The following is a 22158-nucleotide window of genomic DNA, read 5'->3' as shown; positions in this document are numbered from 1 at the left end:
CAGGCTTTCTCCTCATCATTACCACTTCCCTGTTTCATCAAGAACATGCATTGAGGGGCATGTTGATAAATCTTCAGTCTTGTGGTAAGTGTGAGATAAACATAAGAAACAGGAAGAGGCAAAAGATAAAGATGTACACAGGTGAATGAGATTGCCCTTATCATCTTATTTTTATCCTGATATGGTCCTATATTTCTGTAAATGACTTGATTTATTATTATATTGTTAAGGTTAATATATAAGTAATAATAATAATAACGTAAACGTTTCCACCTTTTCAATACTACAATATATTCACAAAATTACAAAATTATACGGTACTAGTTTCGACCCATCTAGGGGTCATCATCAGCCGTATTGGAGCAAAGATCATTTGTGGCGAAATCCTAAGACAATATTATTTTAAAGAATAACAAGTGAAATGAGATGTTATGGTAATAGTTAATAATACAAGGAATATACATAATAAGAGGTTTTTAACAAAGAATAAAGTATAAATGGGGTGTTGTAAAAATTATAATCATGGAAATCAGTAAGTTCTTGTATTGAAATGAAATATGGCTTAGGAAGAGGGCTTAAGGTGGGGCTGAAGGGTGCGGGAGAAAGTGTAATTGTCTTGGAAAAGTACCTTTGATTAAATTTAGGATTGAGTTTAGGTTGGCTGCATTATTGTTTCTGAGGAAAGTGATAAATAGATCGAAGAGTATGTTGGGTTTCTCTGAGATTTCATTGAGATTGTGACTGGCATTAAAGTATTGGTCTAGGTGTATGTAGTAATTTTCCATTATGTTCAGTAAAGGGCCCTTGTTTGCTAATACGAGGATGTCCATGTCTTGTTCAATATTGGTGAAATTATGGTTATAATCTTGAATGTGTTGGCCGATGGCTGAAAACTTGTTGTATTTTATTGCGTTAGTGTGCTCGTGGTATCTGATAATGAAGTTTCTCCCGGTTTGCCCGATGTAGGTTTTTTTACAGGTGGTACATTTGATCCTATAAACTCCTGATTTTAAAAAACTGCTGGTCTTGTTGATGTGTGAAGTATTGTATAAAACATTCATGTTCTTATTGTTGGTTTTGAAGGCTATTTTAACGCCTTGTTTCTTAAAGATGTTGGTTAACTTGTAGATATCATTGTTGAACGTGAAGGTGGAAAATGTTAGAGGTTTGGTTATTTCTTTTCTGAGGGTAGTTTTTGGGCGATGTTTGTGTTTATTGATTATCCTTTCTATAAAATGATTGCTGAAGCCGTTGAATTTTGCGATTCCGCGGATTGTGTTGAGTTCGTTTTTTAGATCTTTATTGGACATAGGTATGCTGAAGGCTCGGTGAACTAGGCTGTTGTATGTGGCTCGTTTGTGGGACTGGGGGTGCACTGAATCTTGGCGAATGGTGGAGGCTGTTTGAGTGGGTTTTCTGAAAATTTTATAACAGAAAGAATCTGAGTTTCTAGTGATGATTAAATCTAGAAAGTTGATTTTTTGATTTGATTCGGATTCTAGTGTGAATTTGATATGAGGATCAATATTGTTGAGTCTTAAGAGGGTGGTGGGTGCATTAATTGATTTCTCATTCATGATTACAAAGACATCGTCGACATATCTGGCCCAAAAGAGAATGTTTTCGAATTCGTTGTCAATTTTGGTGTATTCGAGGAAGTCCAGGTATATTTCTGCTAAGATACCTGAGGCCGGTGACCCCATTGCCAAACCATTTTGTTGATATATGACATTGTCAAAAGTGAAGAAGTTATTGTCGATGATAAGTTTTAATATTGTGATAAAGTCTTGTATCTCTAGTTTGCTTAAGTGGCTGTTTTTGTTTAAATTGTTTATAATTATCGGAATTAATTTTGATACGGACCAAAAACATGAAATTGTTAAGGTTGTTACTGCATGTACAAAAATATGTTATAATTTTATAGCTACTCTTTTGTTTCTTTCCTAAACCTAAACTTGTACCTGAGAAGTCTTCTGTGTAGCTTAGGTCATGTAGCTGTCTGTTATGTTTATATTGAGGCTAGTCCTCTGAACTAACCATATTTTAATATATAATGTGTCTTGTTGTTGCAGATTACACTCGTTCCTGCCATATTACTACTCCATCAAGGGGAAGTGTAAGGATGGCTTCACCTATGTACTGTACATCAATGGTGGACACCCTCCCTGGGGAATATAATATCCTTTTACAATACTTACTTTGTGGTAGCTTATCTTAAAGCAGTTTATGTTGAAAACAAATGAGATAAAAGTGACCACCCTCGGAGATCAAATATGAATCCTTCGCTTTCTAGGCGGGTGCATAAATCAGTTCTGCTTGAAAGATCAACGCACTCTCAGATCTGTGATGTTGAATTGGCTGTCTTTGGGATATCTACCTGATGAAACCTTTTTGACAGTATCCATACAGAGATGTCAACGGCTACATATTTTCCATAGTTTCTACATTTTCTCACATACACTACAGCAGTACAGCAGCAGTACTGATTTATTAGGGATTTTACGAGTTTGAAATTTTGTTAATAAATTCTCCATTCCTCCCATGAACACGACCGCGGGGTCCTTAGCTGAGTCTTGGCGTTGCTTCCACTTACTTGTGCCAGGCTCCTCACTTTCATCTATCCTATCCGACCTCTCTTAGTCAACTCTTGTTCTTTTCTGACCCCGACGCTATTAGGTTTGCGAGGGCTAGGGAGTCTTTCATTTTCACGCCCTCCGTGGCCCTCGTCTTCCTTTGGCCGATATCTTCATTTTTCGAAGTGTCGGACCCTTTCCATATTTTCCCTCTGATTAGTGTTATATAGAGGATGGTTGCCTAGTTGTACTTCCTCTTAAAACAATCACCACCACCACCACCACCTCCCATGAACATGAAAAATAATGGTGGTTGACTGAGTCGGGACGCAACAAAAAGTATTTTTTGATGTGGATACATCATGAGAATGGCGTGTTCATAAAATGGTAATAGTTTGTCAACAGCGTGTAATTTCACTATCGCAATATTACATTTGTTCCCATATAAACCCTTAGCACTCAAATTTGTTTAGCTGGCCAGATACCTCTGCTCATATTTATTTTTCTGTCTGTTCTCGTGGCTAAAACAGTTTATTTTGCAGAACTCAAACTGGAATAAATGACTATTTCTTTACACAAACACTGAATATGGAGAATTTATAAGTGTCCCTGTGTGTTTTAAGTGGAGAAGGATCTAAGGAGAGCTGGAGTCAAGAGGATGGAGGATGAAAGAACAATAATTTTCTTCTAATGAACTCGAGCGTACTTCAACTTATTCACTGAATATTTCTAAAGCACCCTGATACTCGCTTCTATATTCATCTCTGTGGTTCAGATTCCACATGAATCTGGAGGTCCAGTTTAGTAATGAATTGCCTGTACTGATTGTTATTTCCATTGCAAAGTGATGTGTAGCGCAAGTATCTATTTCGGTGAAGTGAAGATTTGTATTTTTTTAAATAAGACTTGTAAACATAAAATCAGTGAAGAGGGGAGTGATTGTGGACAAAAGCAATCTGCAGCAAATCAGCATTACTGTTTTATCTGAGATGTCTTGCAGCACGTGTTCTCAGATTCACACTAGTGACAACCGCCTTTGAACGTTGACATTTCTCCCTATAATAATCCAATTGTTACTTGACAGATGTGTCCAAAGACAGCAAAGTCAACATCAAAGAGATTAGGACATCTGTCTGCTGCATTGGCTATGCTGTCAGAGGTGGTTAAGGCCCCTGTCTTCACATTTTCAGTTGTGTCGTCCTTGAATATTACACTTCATACTCTTGATTCATTATGTGAGAGATGATGGTCCATACGTTCCATGTTTTATCGTCTGTCGTACTGCACTGCACATGCAAGCTCCTTACTGTGTTGGACATTACTTGGGTAATAGCAGCTGTTAGGAAGTCAGTCCTATTGTGGGAATGTCGATTAGCCTCCCCTTCAGTATTGTTCCAGACATAATAATCTAGCTTGACCTAGCTCATCCTCTACCAGATATGAGCTAACCACTCACAGTGCTGACGTTCCGAATAGTGAAAGCTTGCTCATTGCTTGCCGCGGGTATGTAAACACACCCACCACAAACTTGCATGTTCCCCGTGGCGTTGTTATGTTTCAGCAGTTTGATGCTCCCTTTAGAAAGTCATCATAGACACCCGTTCATGGTTTTTATATTTTTTAAAATGTTTTTTACCTGTAATGCTCCATGCATTATCTGTTAGAACTCTCGAACAAGGGAAATACCAGACAAATATTTCGCTTTCAGTTCTGTGCCACCATGGCTCCACATAAGAAGTATTGACACATACCCATACCCAAAGTGTGGCAAATAAAATTTGCCCAGATGAGAAAAGGGGTGACGAAAGTGATTTCAGAATTAGATGAGCTTCACAGTGGTAATGTACGGGTAGAAAGTGATCCTTGTGATAGCGGTAGTGAATACGAAAATACCTCAGCCACGTCCACTGTACATTCTACATCAGCTGTGTGGACGGTCAGCGATATTTTACTGACATTAGTTCCATTTACAGGTGATAACAGAATACAAATTTGTACAACTGGCAAAACTGATCCATTCTCTTTTCTCAAAATTTGCCTCATCAGTAATTTAGTGAATTTAATCATGATTGCAATGAATATCCATGCGAGTTCCTCGGCACATTCTCTTGGGAGATCATAACTAGAGTGGTGTTACACTAGATGAAATGTGGACATATGCAGGAATTTTATTATGACAGGAAAGGACAAACGTCCCAATATTGCAGATTATCGGTCCAATAGACACTTCTTTCTTACCCACAAAAATGTCTTTACAGCGTTTCTAACAGATATCACTTGTTTCTTTCCTATTCTAACAGATATCAAAATTCCTTCATTTTGTGAATATACTAGTATGACCAGCAGATTTTGTAAATATATTGTCCCCTTTTCCGGGGTCGCTCAGCTGGCTGCACAAGAGTTCCAAGGGTGGAACATTAATAGGGCCGAAATTGCTATATCAGGACATTTTTAATAAAATTTATATATTTGCAGGGCATTGATGGCAAGATAGGCAATGGCTGGCACAAGAAATTACACAAAAACAATATAAATGGACATTTATTGAAAACACAGAAAATTCTGGATGTTATTTTCAAAATAAAATTTGAACTCTTCTCTTTGAATGTGAAGAAGAAAAAAATTTACAGGTACTGATACTTCTTGAACTTCCCTAGGATTTTTAAACATGAATAAAAAGAAAATATTTATTGTGTGTGTACCTCACTTCCAGGCATCGAAGGTAAAAAATGAAATGGCGTATGGCTTTTAGTGCTGGGAGTGTCCGAGGACATGTTCGGCTCGCCAGGTGCAGGTCTTTCAATTTGACGCGTGTAGGCGTGATGAGGATGAAATGATGATGAAGACAACACATACACCCAGCCCCCGTGCCAGCGAAATTAACCAACGATGGTTAAAATTCCTGACCCTGCCGGGAATCGAACCCGGGACCACAGTAACCAAAGGCCAGCTCGCTAACCATTTAGCCATGGAGTCGGACAAGGCATCGAAGGTGACCCACAATAACTGTAAATCAATCAAAAATTTTCAACGTTAATCAAAATTCTTACCATCTCAAATAACAATGTTACATTTCAAAATAAATTCATTTGCTTCCAATGACATTTTATTTTTTTGAGAAATTGGGCACCCTATTTACTCACTAGTTCATTAAACCATGTAGAGTTCTACATCTATCTCCTCATTATCATTTTATTATTATTACATCCTTTAAGAAATAAGAGTATTATTTAGTTCTATGTCCTGTTTTTTGCCTATGCTACTGTACATTCTATACACAAAAATTCAAGTTAAATCTGTAATGATTTCATCACTTTAGATTTTATTTTAAGTTTCAGTTATGTTCCTTTTATTTATAAGTTACCATTTCTACTTCTCAACTAATAATAGGTAACATTTACTCCTATCATCAATTTGTTGCATTTTAACCTTACACTTATTCATTGTATTTTTTACGAGACTTCTATGTTACTCACATCAATAAGTTAACTGGAATTGTGAATATTATATCCATATAGCTCAATTTCTTTACAATACTTTTTCCATTATATATTATCTTCATTTTTTATTAATTTCTATTCTTATCAGATTCTTTGGTTTATTCCCTCCTTTCCGAGACCTCACTCAATTGTATTCAATGTAGTTCATCATCAACAAAATTACATTTACTGTATTAAACCATTTGTTGGAAATATAGAGCATAATCCATCACAAATCATAGTCCTGGGTTCGACATGATCAGAATCTCTCGGTACGTGAATACGCACAGAGTTCCGAAAATCCAGATGAATAAACACAAAAATAATGCACACAAGATTCCAAAATACATCACCATCATAGCAAATAAGAGTTGCATTACAAAAATAATTTATTGTCATCTAGGTTTATTATTATTAACATATCAGATGTAAGGCTTTTCAGGCGTTTGCTGTATTAACCAGCGTTTCGTCTTAGGACTGACACTAGACTCGTCAGAGTGGGATGTGTCAGACCCTACCCACTGACGCTGGGTGTATGCAGGTGAGCTTATCAGAAGCCTATATATGAGGCACAGTCTGATGATAAATCTCCACAATGGAATTATTGCCCGCCTAGCAATTCCGAATAGAAAATTCTAAATTTCCATGTAGGGAATTAGATATTTTTCACCAATAGAGCATGTCAGAAACATATCAGATGTAAGGCTTTTCAGGCATTTGCTCTATTAACCAGCGTTTCGTCTTAGGACTGACACTAGACTCGTCAGAGTGGGATGTGTCAGACCCTACCCACTGACGCTGGGTGTATGCAGGTGAGCTTATCAGAAGCCTATAGATGAGGCACAGTCTGATAACAATTGACGTTAGCATATCGCTGTGACGTAGCCCGTGTGTCCTTGACCGTTCGACCCAGTTCCGGTCCACATTTACCTCAACGGGATGGCCTGGCTATCAGCTGTTAACTGGTCCATGCGTATGCATAAATAAAATGTGAATTAAACTAAATATCCTTTCGTTCTCATAAGGTACCATTTGGATGGGTACAATATTTAATGTATGAAGTATTTATTAATACTTTAATAGGTGGTTAATACAGAAGTTACAAAAAATAGAGTTTGTATGCAGCTTGAGGATTTAAGCGTTAAGCTGCCTGCTTTAGGGGTAATAAGAATGTCATACTAAGCTCATTCTCCTGGCTTGTCTTACAGACCACTAAAATGCAGTCTTTAGATAGAATCATACATCTTTATTCTATCAAATGTTATACAGTTTCGTGTTCACTGACATTTCTCCTCCTGTTTTGTGCTCACAGATATATAAATTACGCTGTTTCTTTTCCAGTAGTCAGTCCCTTGTTTTACTTCCTCTATTAATAGCTCATTAGGAATACCGGTAAGACAAGTTTCCTGTTTTGACATTCCACAGAATCTCATGGCTTAAATATACACAAGAATTTCCTTTTAGTGATTTCCGGGAACAACAGTCCCATTATTTTGTAATTCATAACAGCACTTCTTACTGATAACTTGCAACCAGCTAACTGCATGTTGTCATCAGAGTCTGATCAGTCCTGTTTTGGAATAAAACATCTCTCTCATTGTCTTCCAGATTCTTCTATTTTGGATATTTGTCGTCCACAATGGCCCCACAGTTTGTCTCACTATATCGGACCACCTATGTCGAACGTTCAGAGGCACAACAGATATGATCTGTGCAAGACATATCCAGGAAAAATGCAGAGAGCAACAGACTCCTTTATACCTAGTGTTTTATGATCTGGAAAGGCTTTCGACTCAGCCCAAGATCAGCTATGTGAACACTACGGAAACTCTTTGGCTGTTCACAGCATTTTGTAGATCTAATCAAGGCTCTTCATGATAACATGCCTGGGTAAGTTGATCATCAAAATATTATCTTTGATCCATTTCCAATCACTCGTGGATTGAAACAAGGATGTATGCTTGCTCCAACACTCTTCGCTCTTTATCTTGCTGCCATGCCATATGGAATCTACAGACAACCAAGGTGTAAATGTCAGATATCACTTCAATGGGGGACTGTTCAATCTGGCTAGACTTCGCTCCCAAAGGCTTACTTAGATTTCTTCTGTTACGGAATTTCAGTATGCAGATGATGCTGTCGCACCTGCTCTCACACCTGGGGAACTGCAACAGTCAGAAGTTGTTTCAAGAGTGCTTGCGATCATTTTGGTCTCTCCATTAATGTTCAGAAAACCAAAGTACTCTCACAGCCTGTACCTGGATCGAACCTCCCACCTTTCAATATCTCCATTGCAGATACTCCACTGGAGCAGATAGACCACGTTTTATATCTAGGAAGTATCCTCTCAGCAAATGCTAACTGCTTACAAGGTGTGGATAAGAATATTGGTACTGCCTGTCCGACTCGTTGGCTGAATGGTCAGCTTACTGGCATTCGGTTGAGAGGGTCCCGGGTTCGATTCCCGGCCGGGTTGGAGATTTTAACCTTAATTGGTTAATTCCAGTGGCTCGGGGGCTGGGTGTGTGTGGCGTATTCAACATTAGAAATCATCCTAGGTAGGGCCCTCATCTTCACAGACATGCAGGTCGCCTAATAGGCCGTCTGCTAGAAAAAGACCTGCACCAGGCCTCTCCGGAGGCCATATGCCATTGTTATTATTGGTAATGGTATTTATCCTGTCGTGTCTTCATGAATAAGGAGTTTACAATGCATACCAAGAACATGGTTTAGCATGCTAGTGTCATAGCAACACTGCTTTACGGTTGTGAAACTTGGACCCTCTACCATCAGGATATCAAAAAGCTAGAGCACTTCCATCTACAAAAAAGTGAACATCAAATGGGAGGACCGTGTTACCAACCTTGCAGTTTGTGAGAAAGCACATGCTATAAGCATTGAGGCTACCGTCATTGGATAGGGCACGTCCATCGCATGAGTGTGGTGAACTCTGCTCTGGCACAAGACCTCATGGAGCCCCTTTGAGGTGTTTCAAGGATCAGCTAAAGCATACCATGAAAAGAGCTGGAATTAACATTCAATCCTGGGATACGCTTGCTGAGAATCGTACACTTTGGCACTACACTGTTTCTACATCAGTTTTGGTATTTGAAGAGGAACAATGGCAACGTGAAGAGGGTAAACGACAAGCACAGAAGCTCCGTCAAGCTCAGTTCCGTCCTCTCCCGACCATTATGTGATCTGTTTGGATGCATGTTTCATGCCAAAATTGGGCTACTAAGTCATATGAAACATATTCACAAAGCTTTGTGAGTGTGAAAATGTAAACTGCTGAAGAATATGTTTACTCAGATACGAGTTGTAGCTGATGACAACGATCGGACCACATAGACATACTATTCCTTCTTCTATTTCTAGGAATTAAATCTTGCTACATACGTAGCCCAGTTCCATTCCTCCTTTTCTACATCCTTCAGTCCAGTTTCAAGCCTTACAATGATGTTATGGAGATGATCCCTCAGTGAAACACCCAGTAAGTTTCATTTCATCCTTGGCTGATAGACAAGTAGTTGATTGACCTGTTTTTTAGATGGGATCCATGCCTCAGTACGGGTAGAACACAAGCGTCCATTACTTCCTCTTGAAAGGATGCCTGCCATGTGTTCTGTTGTCTCTCCATTTACTCTTAGTGGTTCCCCAAGGGTGTCTTTACTTCATTCATCAGGAGCCCCATTTGTATACTGTGTTTTTGCAGGTCCCTAAACAGGAGATCGTCGTCGTCATCCGCAAATCTCGAGTTGATCGATGTTAATGACATGTTTTTCATCCCAGTTCAAGTCTCAGAACTCGTCCTCCAGAAGACAGGTGAAAAGCCTTAGACGATGTGGAAGCTCCATGACAGACTTCTCTTCCAGTTTTAAAAGTCCATTTCGGTCCTGGAAGCGCATTCTCCATCCCTGTCCTGAGCTTTATTTAGGAAACATTACTCTTCCAGTAGTGGACTTGTACCAATTAATTTGGTCTCTTTTCTATGGAAAATCATCGTGGACGCCACAAGTGCATCGGTTAAAAATCAACATTTGATGTTTCTTAGCGGCACAAAGTGGGAACCTGATCGCATGGTGCTCCTAAGTTTTTTTCCAGATTATCCTATGACAGGGCAGCATATGGAACAGCACGTAAAAAACTGTGTGTGTGTGGGGGGGGGGGCTTCATGGCAAGTTTTTACATAGCCTCCTCCTGTCGAATAGGGTCTGCTCAATGCTCCGATCAACAAATCGCTATCAATAGCGTCATATAGAGAATTGGGTTAAGGGTTCGACACACAGTCAGTGGGTAAATTTTGAATTTTAATCTATTATTTAATTTTGTTTGATCTTATACCATAAGGAGCCCCCTAGATGTTAGGCCCATTTAAGCAACAATCATCATCTTCTTCTTCTTTGTGGACATCTGTCTCTTGACCTCTTTCCTTCCATTCCCATATTGAACATCCTTCTCAGCAATCTTTCTTCATTCATTCTGTACTATCCTTCTGTTGTAGCTGTTATGGGGTTCTCTCTCACTCGTCCATTCCTCCGTCTGTCGTGTCCTGCCGAGGAACTTTATTTCTTCATTACCCATGTGTCTGATGTTAGCACCTCTATGGCACTTCTCTACTCCACATTAAAACTCTGAAGCACTTACAGAATAATTAGTTGGGAGATAGTGGGTTCGAAGCCCACTGTCAGCCATCCTGAAGTTGGTTTTCCGTGGTTTCCCATTTTCACACCAGGCATATGTTGGGGATGTACCTTAATTAAGTCCACGATCGCTTCTTTCCCATTCTTAGGCCTTTTCTGTCCCATTGTTGCCATAAGACCTATCTGTGTCAATGCAACTTAAAGCCAATTGTAAAAAGAAAAAATAATTAGTCCACCTTTCTGCCGGTTTGTTTAGTTTCCTCCTATTTTTGCCACTTTCTTCAGTGATGCTCCCCGAAAATTTTAAAATATATACTTTCTATAGTTCCTCACACCACACGTTATTTTTATTCTTAGTTCATGTTGTGATAGCAACTTCACTCTTTTTTGCTGAGAACTTTATGTATGGAAACTGCTTCTTCCCTATTGTCTGTTAACAGCATTGCTTTAATTTTTCTTCTGCTATCCTTTCAGTACTCTGTCATTATTATAGTAAACACTGAACCATGCTGTCTTCTCTCCTCTCACCTCCCCCTGTGGGTGGGGGCGGTAGAATAACACTCACGGTATCCCCTGCCTGTTGTAAGAGGCGACTAAAAGGGGCCTCAGGGGCTCTGAACTTTGGAGTGTGGATTGGCGACCATGGGGCCCTCAGCTGAGTCCTAGCATTGCTTCCACTTACTTGTGCCAGGCTCCTCACCTTCATCCATCCTATCCAACCTCTCTTGGTCAACTCTTGTTCTTTTCTGACCCCGACGCTATTAGGTTTGCGAGGGCTAGGAGTCTTTCATGTTCACGCCCTTTGTGGCACTTGTCTTTCTTTGACCGATATCTTCATTTTTCAAAGTGTCGGATCCCTTCCATTTTTCCCTCTGATTAGTGTTATATAGAGGATGGTTGCCTAGTTGTACTTCCTCTTAAAACAATAATCACCACCACCACCACCACCACCACCACCACCACCACTCTCCTCCCTCCTTCACATAGCTCTCACACCCTCACTCCTTGCACTTCCCAAACCTTATCTCTGCATACTCTAGCATATGCCTTTTCTATGTCACCCACCTCCTAACCATTCTCAGAGTGTTTCTCAGTAAGTGAGTGTGTGTTCTTGTTCATATATTTCCGCATGTGTATGATTTGTTTACAAAGAGTTAAGTAATAATTACCATGTACTTTTTGTTCTGTGTGTTGTGGTAATACTCCTTAACTGGTAGCCACTGACTACCTGAAGCACTACTGCGGGATGCTGTACCGAGCTGACCCGTGCTCCCTGCCACACTGGCTGTGGCACAAGATGCAAGGAGCAGTGCACTGGGTTTGGCCCGGCGCACACAACACCACCACGGCGCTCTTCTCTTCCTACAGCTAACGCTTGCTGGTGCTACCGACGGGGAAATATGCTTACCTTGCAGACTGATAAACACCAAGGAATGAACAGCTTTTTTTTTAATAAGCCTTCTACATAGTGTCTTGTATTGGTGTTAGTTATTTATTGAGCTGCGAGACCTGGCTGCTTGAGGCGTCACACTCTGGCCGTCGTACAGCCTGTAACGTGCTTTAATCACAAGTAAATAGAATATATCTTCAGGCTCATATCAGATGAATATTATGTACTGGTGCATGCTTTTGCAGCTGGTATCAGTTATGATCTTCTTCCCGGATATTAGACCATTTTGACATTACAGTGTCTTCTTTTTCTACCGGGCGAGTTGGCCGTGCGGTTAGGGGCGCCCGGCTGTGAGCTTGCATCCGGGAGATAGAGGGTTTGAATCCCATTGTCGGCAACCCGGAAGATGGTTTTCCATGGTTTCCCATTTTCACACCAGGTGATTGTTGGGGCTGCACCTTAATTAAGGCCACGGCCGTTTCCTTCCAACTCCTAGGCCTTTCCTATCCCATCGCCGCCATAAGACCTATCTTTGTCGGTGCGACGTAAAGCCACTAGCAAAAAAAAATCATCTTGTTAACATTGTCCCACAGATCCACTCTTTGAATCATTAAACATCATTTTGCACAGCCATGGGTGTCGTTTGGCCTCAAGCTAACATCCCTGAAGTCTCCTTTACCGTCACCGTAACTTGCCGGCAATTGTTTGGTTGTCCAGGTGGGCGGTTGCTGTTTACGTCGAAGTGGAAGACGAGGTAGGCAACTGTGTTACACGTAGAACGTAGTTGTACCATTGGAGGTGCTTTTCCCTCGTTTTCTCTGTAATTGGTGCAGTGCCATTTGCTGCTGAATTGTCATTTCAGGTGTGGTGGATTTAGGGGATGTCCATCGACCAACAGAGGATTTACATCTCCGGGTGGGTGAAATAGTTGTTTACCGGGCGAGTTGGCCGTGCGCGTAGAGGCGTGCGGCTGTGAGCTTGCATCCGGGAGATAGTAGGTTCGAATCCCACTATCGGCAGCCCTGAAGATCGTTTTCTGTGGTTTCCCATTTTCACACCAGGCAAATGTTGGGGTTGTACCTTAATTAAGGCCACGGCCACTTCCTTCCAACTCCTAGGCCTTTCCTGTCCCATCGTCGCCATAAGACCTATCTGTGTCGGTGCGACGTAAAGCCCCTAGCAAAAAAAAAAATTGTTGCTTATTGCTTTTATTGTACAATGGAGATTCAGCTCCGCACAGTGCAACTGAACATACCATTGTTCAGTATGTCTTCACCTTTTCTTTAAAGAATGCTTCCTCCCTTTGCGTCCAAGTCGCATTTATCTTAGCTTGCACTTCATTGTTAATACCACTGTCACTCTGCAGGCGAGACCCAAGGTACCTGAAGCTCTCTTTCCGGACTTGGATGGTGCTGTCCTTGGATCAGTTTCTAGGTATTCCTAGTTGACTATATATACTTTGTGTGTGTGTGCGTAGGCGTGTGCATGTGTGTGTGTAGAAACCGTGCACCTTAATTTTGGGAGGGGAAATTTTAAAGCTTCAATTACTGTTTCTTGCATTAAGTATCAATTTGGTTTGGAACAACACTCCATAATTCTTGGATGTTGTTTTAGCAGCAATAACAAAAACATACAAGTTACAGTTTTATTAATTTTTTTGTAAATATTCCACTTGTACCTGCACATCCATAGTCCTCTTTTCATTCACATAATCCCTTAGCCTTTCAATGTACATATGCTTCACTCTTTTGGCTGGTAATTACAGTTGTCCATTTTGCACTCTTGCCATTCACAGATACAACTAATGCTGATATAGTACTTTCTTCCCACTATACAGTTTCCAGTATTCTCTGGATCTTCAAGAACACTGAGTTTTCTTTAGCCATGAACGAGCGGTAATGAGAACTCTACACATAATTCACATTGTTGTAACTGACACCATGTGCAGCACTGCAGTATAAGGGAATTCAGGTATTGCGGTTTCAGTAACAACTTTATCCCACATAACGTGCGTATCTGCAGTTTTTGAGAAGGATAAAAAACCTGCACGAAGCATTCTCATATATAGGATTTGTCAACGTTTCAAGTATTCTTCAGTTACCCTTGTCAGAATTAAATGACACGAGCTGGGATTGCCTATAGTTAGAACTGTAGGTGATGGCGCCAGTATCTCTCTCAGATTGGTGCTTCTTGGAATTGCACAGTGTAACCTAGTTCGTCCATTCTTCTCTCGTCTAGTTGCAATTGTCACCAAACTATGCTGATTTGTGGTCCCTCTTCTTTCCTGTCTAAACAGTGCATTTTTTTCTTTCCTAAAAGTTGACACCGAGAAATCCATACGTAGATTGGAAGAGTGGTGTGCATCAATCGTTTTGTGGTTGTAAGCACAAGAACTTCTCATGATCATTCACGGCTAAAGAAAAGCTCCACGTGATAGAACGTTCAAACAGTATTGGAAATGTACTGCTGGAAGAAAGTACAATATTTGTGAAAGCTGTTTTTCTGACTGGTGGAAAGGCAAAACTCAATTTTGAGGAACTAAATAATAGTTTGTTGTTCCGTAGTCAAAAACCAAAGAATCAGAAGTGGAAGGTTTGGTGTGTCATTACGTGAATGAAAAACCGCCAACCGCTTGCGCAGTTGCAAGTGGAATGTTTTAGTAAGGAAGCATTTATAGCACATCTTTACACTAAATTTTACAGAATTATAACACACATATTTTGTTTAGTTTCTTGTAACATAGAACCCTCCTTGCTGCTACAACATTGGCCAAGGGCATTGTTTGAAACAAATTAGAACATTATTTAAATGTTTTTTTAATTCCCCCCTCCTAGAATTATAGTGCACGGATTGAAATGTCATCATGACTCAATATCCTTGAAGAAGTTCAAAGCTACAATGTATACTGCTACCTCTGTAGAAACCGATTTTTTAATTGTTATTACTATTAATAATTCATCTTCATTCAGATTTTGTTCGAGTTCCAATCACTTTGTATATATTTTTACATTGCATCATGGTTCACAAACAGTTTGTATTTCAGTATACAGCATAATTTTAGCTGTAAGAAATAAGGGTGCTCATATAAAGTGTGGGTTGGTTGTTAAATTTATTTATACGGTAAAGTAAGTGTCAAAGGTTTTGGGTTAGATATAATTAATTATTTAACTGGTACGTGTATGTTTGATAGGTCCCAGAGCATTTGTTGGACGAGGTCACATGTATTTTGTTATTGTTTCTAGTTCTGTTGTGCAGTACCCAATAAGACTGTCCAAGACAACATGATGTACTGCACACAACTTGTGGCTTAGAAGTGTTTTAGTATACGATGTATTGTGAAGAAAATCTGTGCTGTTGGACTCGTAGAAAAGTTATTTTTAATTAAGTTATATACTCACCATATTGGCCCAAATATAAAAATATAAGACGTCCTCGCAAATATGACAACCCTGAATTTTTTTAGAGTATTTACAGGATAAATTAAGTAATGAATGTAATTACGTTTATAAAAATTCTCTAAGATGTCTGAAACAAATTAATATTAAATATTCTGGGCTTTACTCACTTTCATTTTGTAATACTGATAGGTGACCAAATTTATCAATGTAATCTGAAGCAGTAAGACGTGAATGCAGTATCATTTGGTTACACCACCCCAGGCTTCGTTTCTAGAACTTTTAACTCATACGCCACCTCCAGTGCCTTCAGTCTAATTACTCAATAATTTATTGAATAACCCTGCTTTCACTTCTCCTGCAGGCCTATTAGCTTTGATCTATTTTTCATGCCTTCAGTCCTCTGAATGCTTTTTGTGTTCTGCTGGCATTTTTAAACTTTTCTTTTTCTTTCCACCAGTGTTGTTTGCCATACTCGGAAACACCAAACGTTTTGTAGCTTGTACATTTTGCCCCGTGTAAAAACTGGGGGTAGAAGTGTCTTTTACATCGGCTCCTTTATTTAGCTTTGCAGCAGTCTGCCGTAACGGAAATAGCGACCAAAACTGAATGCATTATCAGAATATCACTGGTCAGCAACAGTGGATCGCAAGTCACAAAATGGGGAGGAAAAAAGTGAATAGTCAGGAAATTGTGGTTTATTTATGACTTTGAGCTCAGCTGCGATCCACGTGGCCAATTTTTTAAAAATATTAGACTGTGCGTATAAGATGACTACAGTTTTTACAAGTACATTTTAATGTATGAAAACAGTCTTATATTTAGGCCAATTTGGTGGTGTGTTGTGCAGCTGCTTACTTGGCATATGACCCTTAAGATGTATTCTGTATTTGTAGAAGTTCTTCTGATGGAGTAAGTTGTATGATGTCTTCTGTTATTGTGTTATGTGTTAAGCTTTTGCTGCTTTCAGATGGGACCATGTAGGCCTGCTACATCACTAGCAGGGCTGTCGTACTTCGTTAACAGCTGAAAGCAAACTTTGTACAAAATTCTAAATTGCACGCTTTCAGTGGCAGTAAGACAGAGTTCAACTTGGAATATTTTTACACACATAGTTATGAAAGCATAAAATAGAGAAGCATATCGAGTAAGAATAATTTTTCAAATACCCTCTGATGATTTTGCTATTGACAAATCACTGAGTGTTGTTCAGTATTAAGGGCCTCAAAATTCAAGTAGACAGATCAGAATACTCAGCTTTTTAAATGTTTGTAGTTTTTGTTTTAAACTTGCCTTAATGTGTGTATTGTGTGGTACATTCTCACAGCCTTCCCTTTCCTTCTACCCAGATAATCGTAGTAGAGAAGTAAATGAATAGCTAATCAGAATCTCTAAGTCTGCTAAAAAGTGTCTGGCAGATAATGGTCAACACTTTGTAGGTTCATATCTAATTGACCTAAGTCTCCTAGGGCACAAGGCTTGTATAATTCATCAACAGGGATGTAAATACCAACATTAAATTCCTACCACAGCCTTGGGTACAATTTTCACAGAAGATTGTCATAATTCTTTTTTTGTGCTACATCAATACATGCAATAATATATCAAGAAAGAACTTTACCCTCTTAAAAAAGGACTCTCAAAAAATTACAAATGCGTGTCAGAAAATAACCGGAGTGATTTTTTTGTGTTTCAATAATCCTGCTCTGGAGGTTGCAGGGGAGCAGCCGAGGAACAAGGCCGTGTTCACTGTACCCAACATGGATCTCAAGTTGCAGCAGAGCGCTTCAATTAGATCTTGTGTTATCACTTGTGACGAGTCCTGCATCATTAAGACCCGGAGAACAGCAAAGTGCCCAATGGAAACATCCTTCCAGTCCAAGACCAAAGTTCGGGCGAGTGCAGGGAAAGTCATGCACCTTGTCTTTTTTTTTTATAAACAGGGAAAAGCAACGTACTGTGAAGAGTTAAAGGGGCCACTGAAAAGAAAAATTGCAGAAAAAAGACCAAACTTTGCTCAAACGGAAGGATCCTGCACCTGCGCGTCGGGCAATCAAGACACAGCAACGGAATTGGGCATCCTGTCTATTTCCTGTAGTGATTTCAGGGTCATCATTTTCAATGTGATCAAGAAATAAACAATGCTATTTTGGGTATACTCAACAGACTATCAAGAAAGGGCTTTGCGGGGTGTTTTGAACAGTGGACTGAACGCCGGAACCGTTATATTGTGTCTGTGGGAGAATACTTTGAAGGTCGGTAAGGGAATTGGAATAAAGGTAGCCAGTGTCTTGCTGTAATAAAATCATTCTGGTTATTTTTTGACACCCCCTTGTATATCTTTCTCTCTCAAAAATTTGGAGGTGTTTATTGCCATACTACTTACGTTTTGCTAGTCTTCCTTGTAGCTTTTTGGCAATTAATGAAGTGTCCTGAATTTGACTCCAGTCGTTCCTGAGAAAAGTGTACCTAAAGATTTAAAAACTGTTGCTATCTTAAATGTAATGTTACTTTTGTTGCAGAACTTACATATGTCATTTTGAACCCAGGAAGTAAAGAACCAAAATGTGAATTTTTACATCAAGGTGCCCTTAAGCTGAAGCAGTAAGCCAGTTTTTTTCCATATTTTCTGTTAACAATTTCAACTGATACAATTTACTCATTTTTTGTTCCATTAGTATCATAAGTTTCTTTCCCCAGTAGAAAGGAACATTACAGCAGTTCCCATCTTATTTATGGGTTTATCATGCCACTACTATATCTTGATGGCTAAAATCAATAGACATGATATCTTTTGGGTTTTTGTCATGTAAAAAAGGTAAATTGCATTTACATTTTGTGATCATATCCTCTCAAGAGAAATTCAACCCACTACGACTGTTCTAATAATGCTGAAAAGTTTGAAATCAATTGACTGTTGCACTATTGAAGAAATGATAGTGTCTCTGGTCTCTGTTTTCAGAGTGGTGACATGAATTTCTTCTCCAGCCAGGTCTCGATTGTTAATGACACCTTCCTGTCTTCCTCTGTCCAACAATCATTGTTGCTGCATAATTGTGCTCCTTATTGCGCTAGTCTCAGTGTGCCTCATGTTCTACTTCCTTCAGTCTTTAGTCTTCATCATCTGCTTTAGTATCTTTCCCTCTTCCATTCTCTTAACATGTCCAAACCATAGATTATTTTCCTCTGTTCTCTTGGAAAACTTTTCTTATCCATTTTCCTTCCGGACATCCCCTTTTCTTACTCTCTCATATTTTTGTCTTTCCTAGCCTAGATTTTTGTCTCTGGTCTTTTCATCAGTGTCCAGGTCTCGCGTCCATCATCATAATTTTCATTTCCCCTCGTCCAGCTCCTGCCAGGTCAGGGTATTGCCTCTCTTTCCACCACTCCTCTTCGGTAATTGTATTCCAGTCCAGTCTTCTTTATTGTGTACTGTTCTTAAAAGAGTCCATCCACCTTGCTCTGGACATCCCTCTTGCCCTCTTTCCTTCTATCTTATCCTCCAACACTTGTTTTACTATCCTTCCCTCCATAACATGTCCAGACCGTCTCAATTTATTCTTCTCCAGCCTATCACTCAGTTTTTCTACCCCCATCTCTTTTCTGACCTTAACATTTCTTACTCTCTCTCTCCTTGTCTTCCCTACCATACTCCTCAGAAACTTCATCTCAGTGGCCTGAATTCTACTGTCATATCTTGCTGTCAGAATCCAAGTCTCTGGCGCATACATTGATATAGGGGTATAGTACGTCTTGTACATTATCTCTTTACATTTCGTAGGAACTTCTCTGTTCCACACCCGGTTCCTTACATTCTGGTAGAACGTATTTCCTGCTTATACCCTTCTGCTGATATCCTTATCTAACTTTGCATCTTGCGTTATTTCAATTTCCAAATATTTGAAGTATTCTTACGTCAGTATGGGGCAATAACATACCTTATAAAACATCTCTTTACACTTCCTTCTTCCAGATCTGGTTCCTCACATTGGTAAAATGTTGTATCCTCCATGTCCCGTGCTACATCCTGCATCAGTTCACTTCCCAAGCACATGACACATTCCATAGCATGTTGTGAACCATTAGATTACAAGTAAGAGTAATATTTCAGTAGAGCAATGATCAATTGATTTCAAACCCTTCACAACAGTTAGAACATTCATATCCTGGTCAGTTGTGTTTATCTACTGAGCACACAGAACAAAGTATTAGCGAAACTTAAATATTTTGTGAACTTTTTCTTGTTTTGCATGGCAAAAACCCCAAAAAGATACTGTGTTTGTGCCATGAATGTATCAGTGAAAACACCCAATTTCCACTTTATTTCCTTATCTTTGGATGTTGATTGTTTTATTTTTAAATTATGAAATATACTGCTGTGGCAAGCCGTGGACAGAAGTTAATTGAATATGATTGAGGGCATTAGTTTCCTCTTTGTTAAGATTATATGTCAGACATGGACACAGGTAGAGATCTGATTGGAAACTTTGACTTACTCCATGAAATGGGGGAAAAGGAAAGTCCTGTTTGGATGTGAACGTTGTGGAGAATGTTTATGAGCGCACAGTGCTAGTAATGCCAAAGTTATTTATTGAAGTAGGAGATAACGATGCCTGTACTGGCAGGAGAACATTCCTCAGTGTTGGAGAAACAAAAGGAAGACTATACTACAGTATTTTGAACATCAGTGTTAGCTTTTCATTACAGTTGTCCTCATTCTTTATTCATAAGTTGAGTTGGTTTGATTTGCTCAAGAAATTGTAGTTCTCATTTTTTCTGACCATGGATTGCTCGGACCTTAGATACTTTCACTAACTTACCCAATCTTTGTGTACCTTCAAACCTCTTACTTGAAGGGCTTCCTTTCTCAGCCATGGGAAGGTGACCTTGGACTGAATCATTCATCAAAGGTCTTCTTTTATTAGGACTAACAGTAGCGTGTCGCTATTTAGAGTCCTAGATGCACAATTTTTACAACTTGCTCTACTTCTCTTTCAAATTCCCTGCTCCCCAAATAAGTTAACATCAAGGGTATGGCCACATGAGTCCGGAAATGCATAATTTCAGAGTTATCCAATCATTAGTGCAATCCAACACTGTTACACTGTAATGCCAGCGGAAACACTTTGTTCACGTATCATATAAAGAGTTCAAGTGACCTCCTCTTCTCTGAATACAAGCCCCCCTGCTCATCTTCGCATTGAGTTTTTATGAAATAATGTGTCTTCAGAGTCCACCTTTTCAATACTTTGTGATATTTCTTAATTACGTATATAATATTACGATGTCTAAAGGCTTGGTTTCTCAGAACTGACACATGCGAGGTACGAGGCCGACGTTGCGTACTTTCGTCCCAATGACGCTGCGAGGCTCGTGGTTTCCCAGGCTGCGAAGTGGTTCAGTTGCCGAACCCATGTCTTGTTCAATGGATCTCGCAGCCTGTGCGCTACTGTTGGATGAGGAAGCGGATTGTGTGTCAGTACTGGAGGGTTTTCTTCACCCCTATAGCAGTATCAATGGAAACTGTTGATGATGTTGTGATGTCAGCCTGTATCGTCCACAGCCTTCTCCGGAATGAGCGAATTCCTTGCCCAAATGAACATTTTATTGGCAATTTGGAATTAACAGAAGAAAACAATGATTCCTCTAGCAGCTGAAAACGTAGGAAATTCTACACATGACGCTTTTGTGATAAGAGACAGCTTCAAGAAATATTTTTGTAGCAGGGAGGGAGAATTGGCATGGCAAAGAGAATATGCTAACAGGGTGGAGTGAAAGTTTTTTTCTAATGGACAAACGTGTGTTTGTTCACCGATAGTTTACTTTTTCTGTGACCCAATTTGCATAATAACGGCATGAACACCGTTATTAAAATAAAACACGTGATTTAATTAAATGAACAATACTGAACTCAAATTTTGTAAAATTATATTTATTGGCATATTTGATATTAAAGCAATGGATTTATTGTTTGCTATATCATTTCTAAATCTGTTAATTATTTAATCCTTTGAAACTGAACTCATTATATTTGTTATAAGTAACATCAATAATAATAATAATAGACACTCTACCACCGATCCACAGAGGCAGCAACCACATTAATGAAAAACAAACAATCCCAAGAACGGAGGTTCCAAATGACAGTAAATTAACATTAATCGTCTTTGTTTTTGGAGTTTGTACTTTTACGAACTCTTTCCTTCTCAAGACCATCGTATAATACATAAAACTAGCAACATTTATTAGCTGTTCTACCCAACTTCAGCAATATTTTCCATAAGTTGTCTTTCACAATGTTGTCTTTCACAATGTTGTTTTTGTAGCTCTAGTGTTATAAGTTATACAACACTGGGTGCATTCGAACTTCTTCAATCAGTTCTTCATCCATTTTCGTCCGTAAAGCTCATCGTGTTGCTTAAAACAGTGAAAACAAGAACAGAAACAATGTCGCCTCGCACAAATCTGGCCGGACGAATCAGTGCGTGGTGACGCTGCGAGGTCTCACTGCGAAGTTGCGCAGACTGTGCACCGCGCAGCTTGAGAAACGACTTGCATAAGCCTGTGTAGTCTGGATTTGTGCGAGGCGGGCCTCGCACCTTGCAAGCATCGGTTCTGAGAAACCAAGCGTTAACTGCAGGACATGTTTTGCCTAAGTCTCTCAAGAGACATTTTTTC

At 39.4% G+C, this 22158-nt stretch overlaps 1 protein-coding gene across 1 annotated transcript in view; it reads left to right on the top strand.

The window, feature by feature from the left end:
- Naa60 (N-alpha-acetyltransferase 60) overlaps nt 1-13184 on the top strand; it is a 33532-nt gene extending 20348 nt beyond the window's left edge. The window contains exons 5-6 of the mRNA XM_067156706.2: nt 2073-2177; nt 11917-13184. Coding sequence (XP_067012807.1) covers nt 2073-2177; nt 11917-12067 — 256 coding nt within the window. The 3' untranslated portion in view covers nt 12068-13184. The remainder of the gene's footprint in view (nt 1-2072; nt 2178-11916) is intronic.
- The last annotated feature ends 8974 nt before the right edge of the window (nt 13185-22158 follow it).

The sequence above is a fragment of the Anabrus simplex genome, chromosome 12 (genome assembly GCF_040414725.1).
Source record: "Anabrus simplex isolate iqAnaSimp1 chromosome 12, ASM4041472v1, whole genome shotgun sequence".
NCBI lineage: Eukaryota > Metazoa > Arthropoda > Insecta > Orthoptera > Tettigoniidae > Anabrus > Anabrus simplex.
The sequence above is the reverse complement of the archived record's forward strand: the minus strand, read 5'-3'. Positions and strand labels throughout refer to the sequence as shown.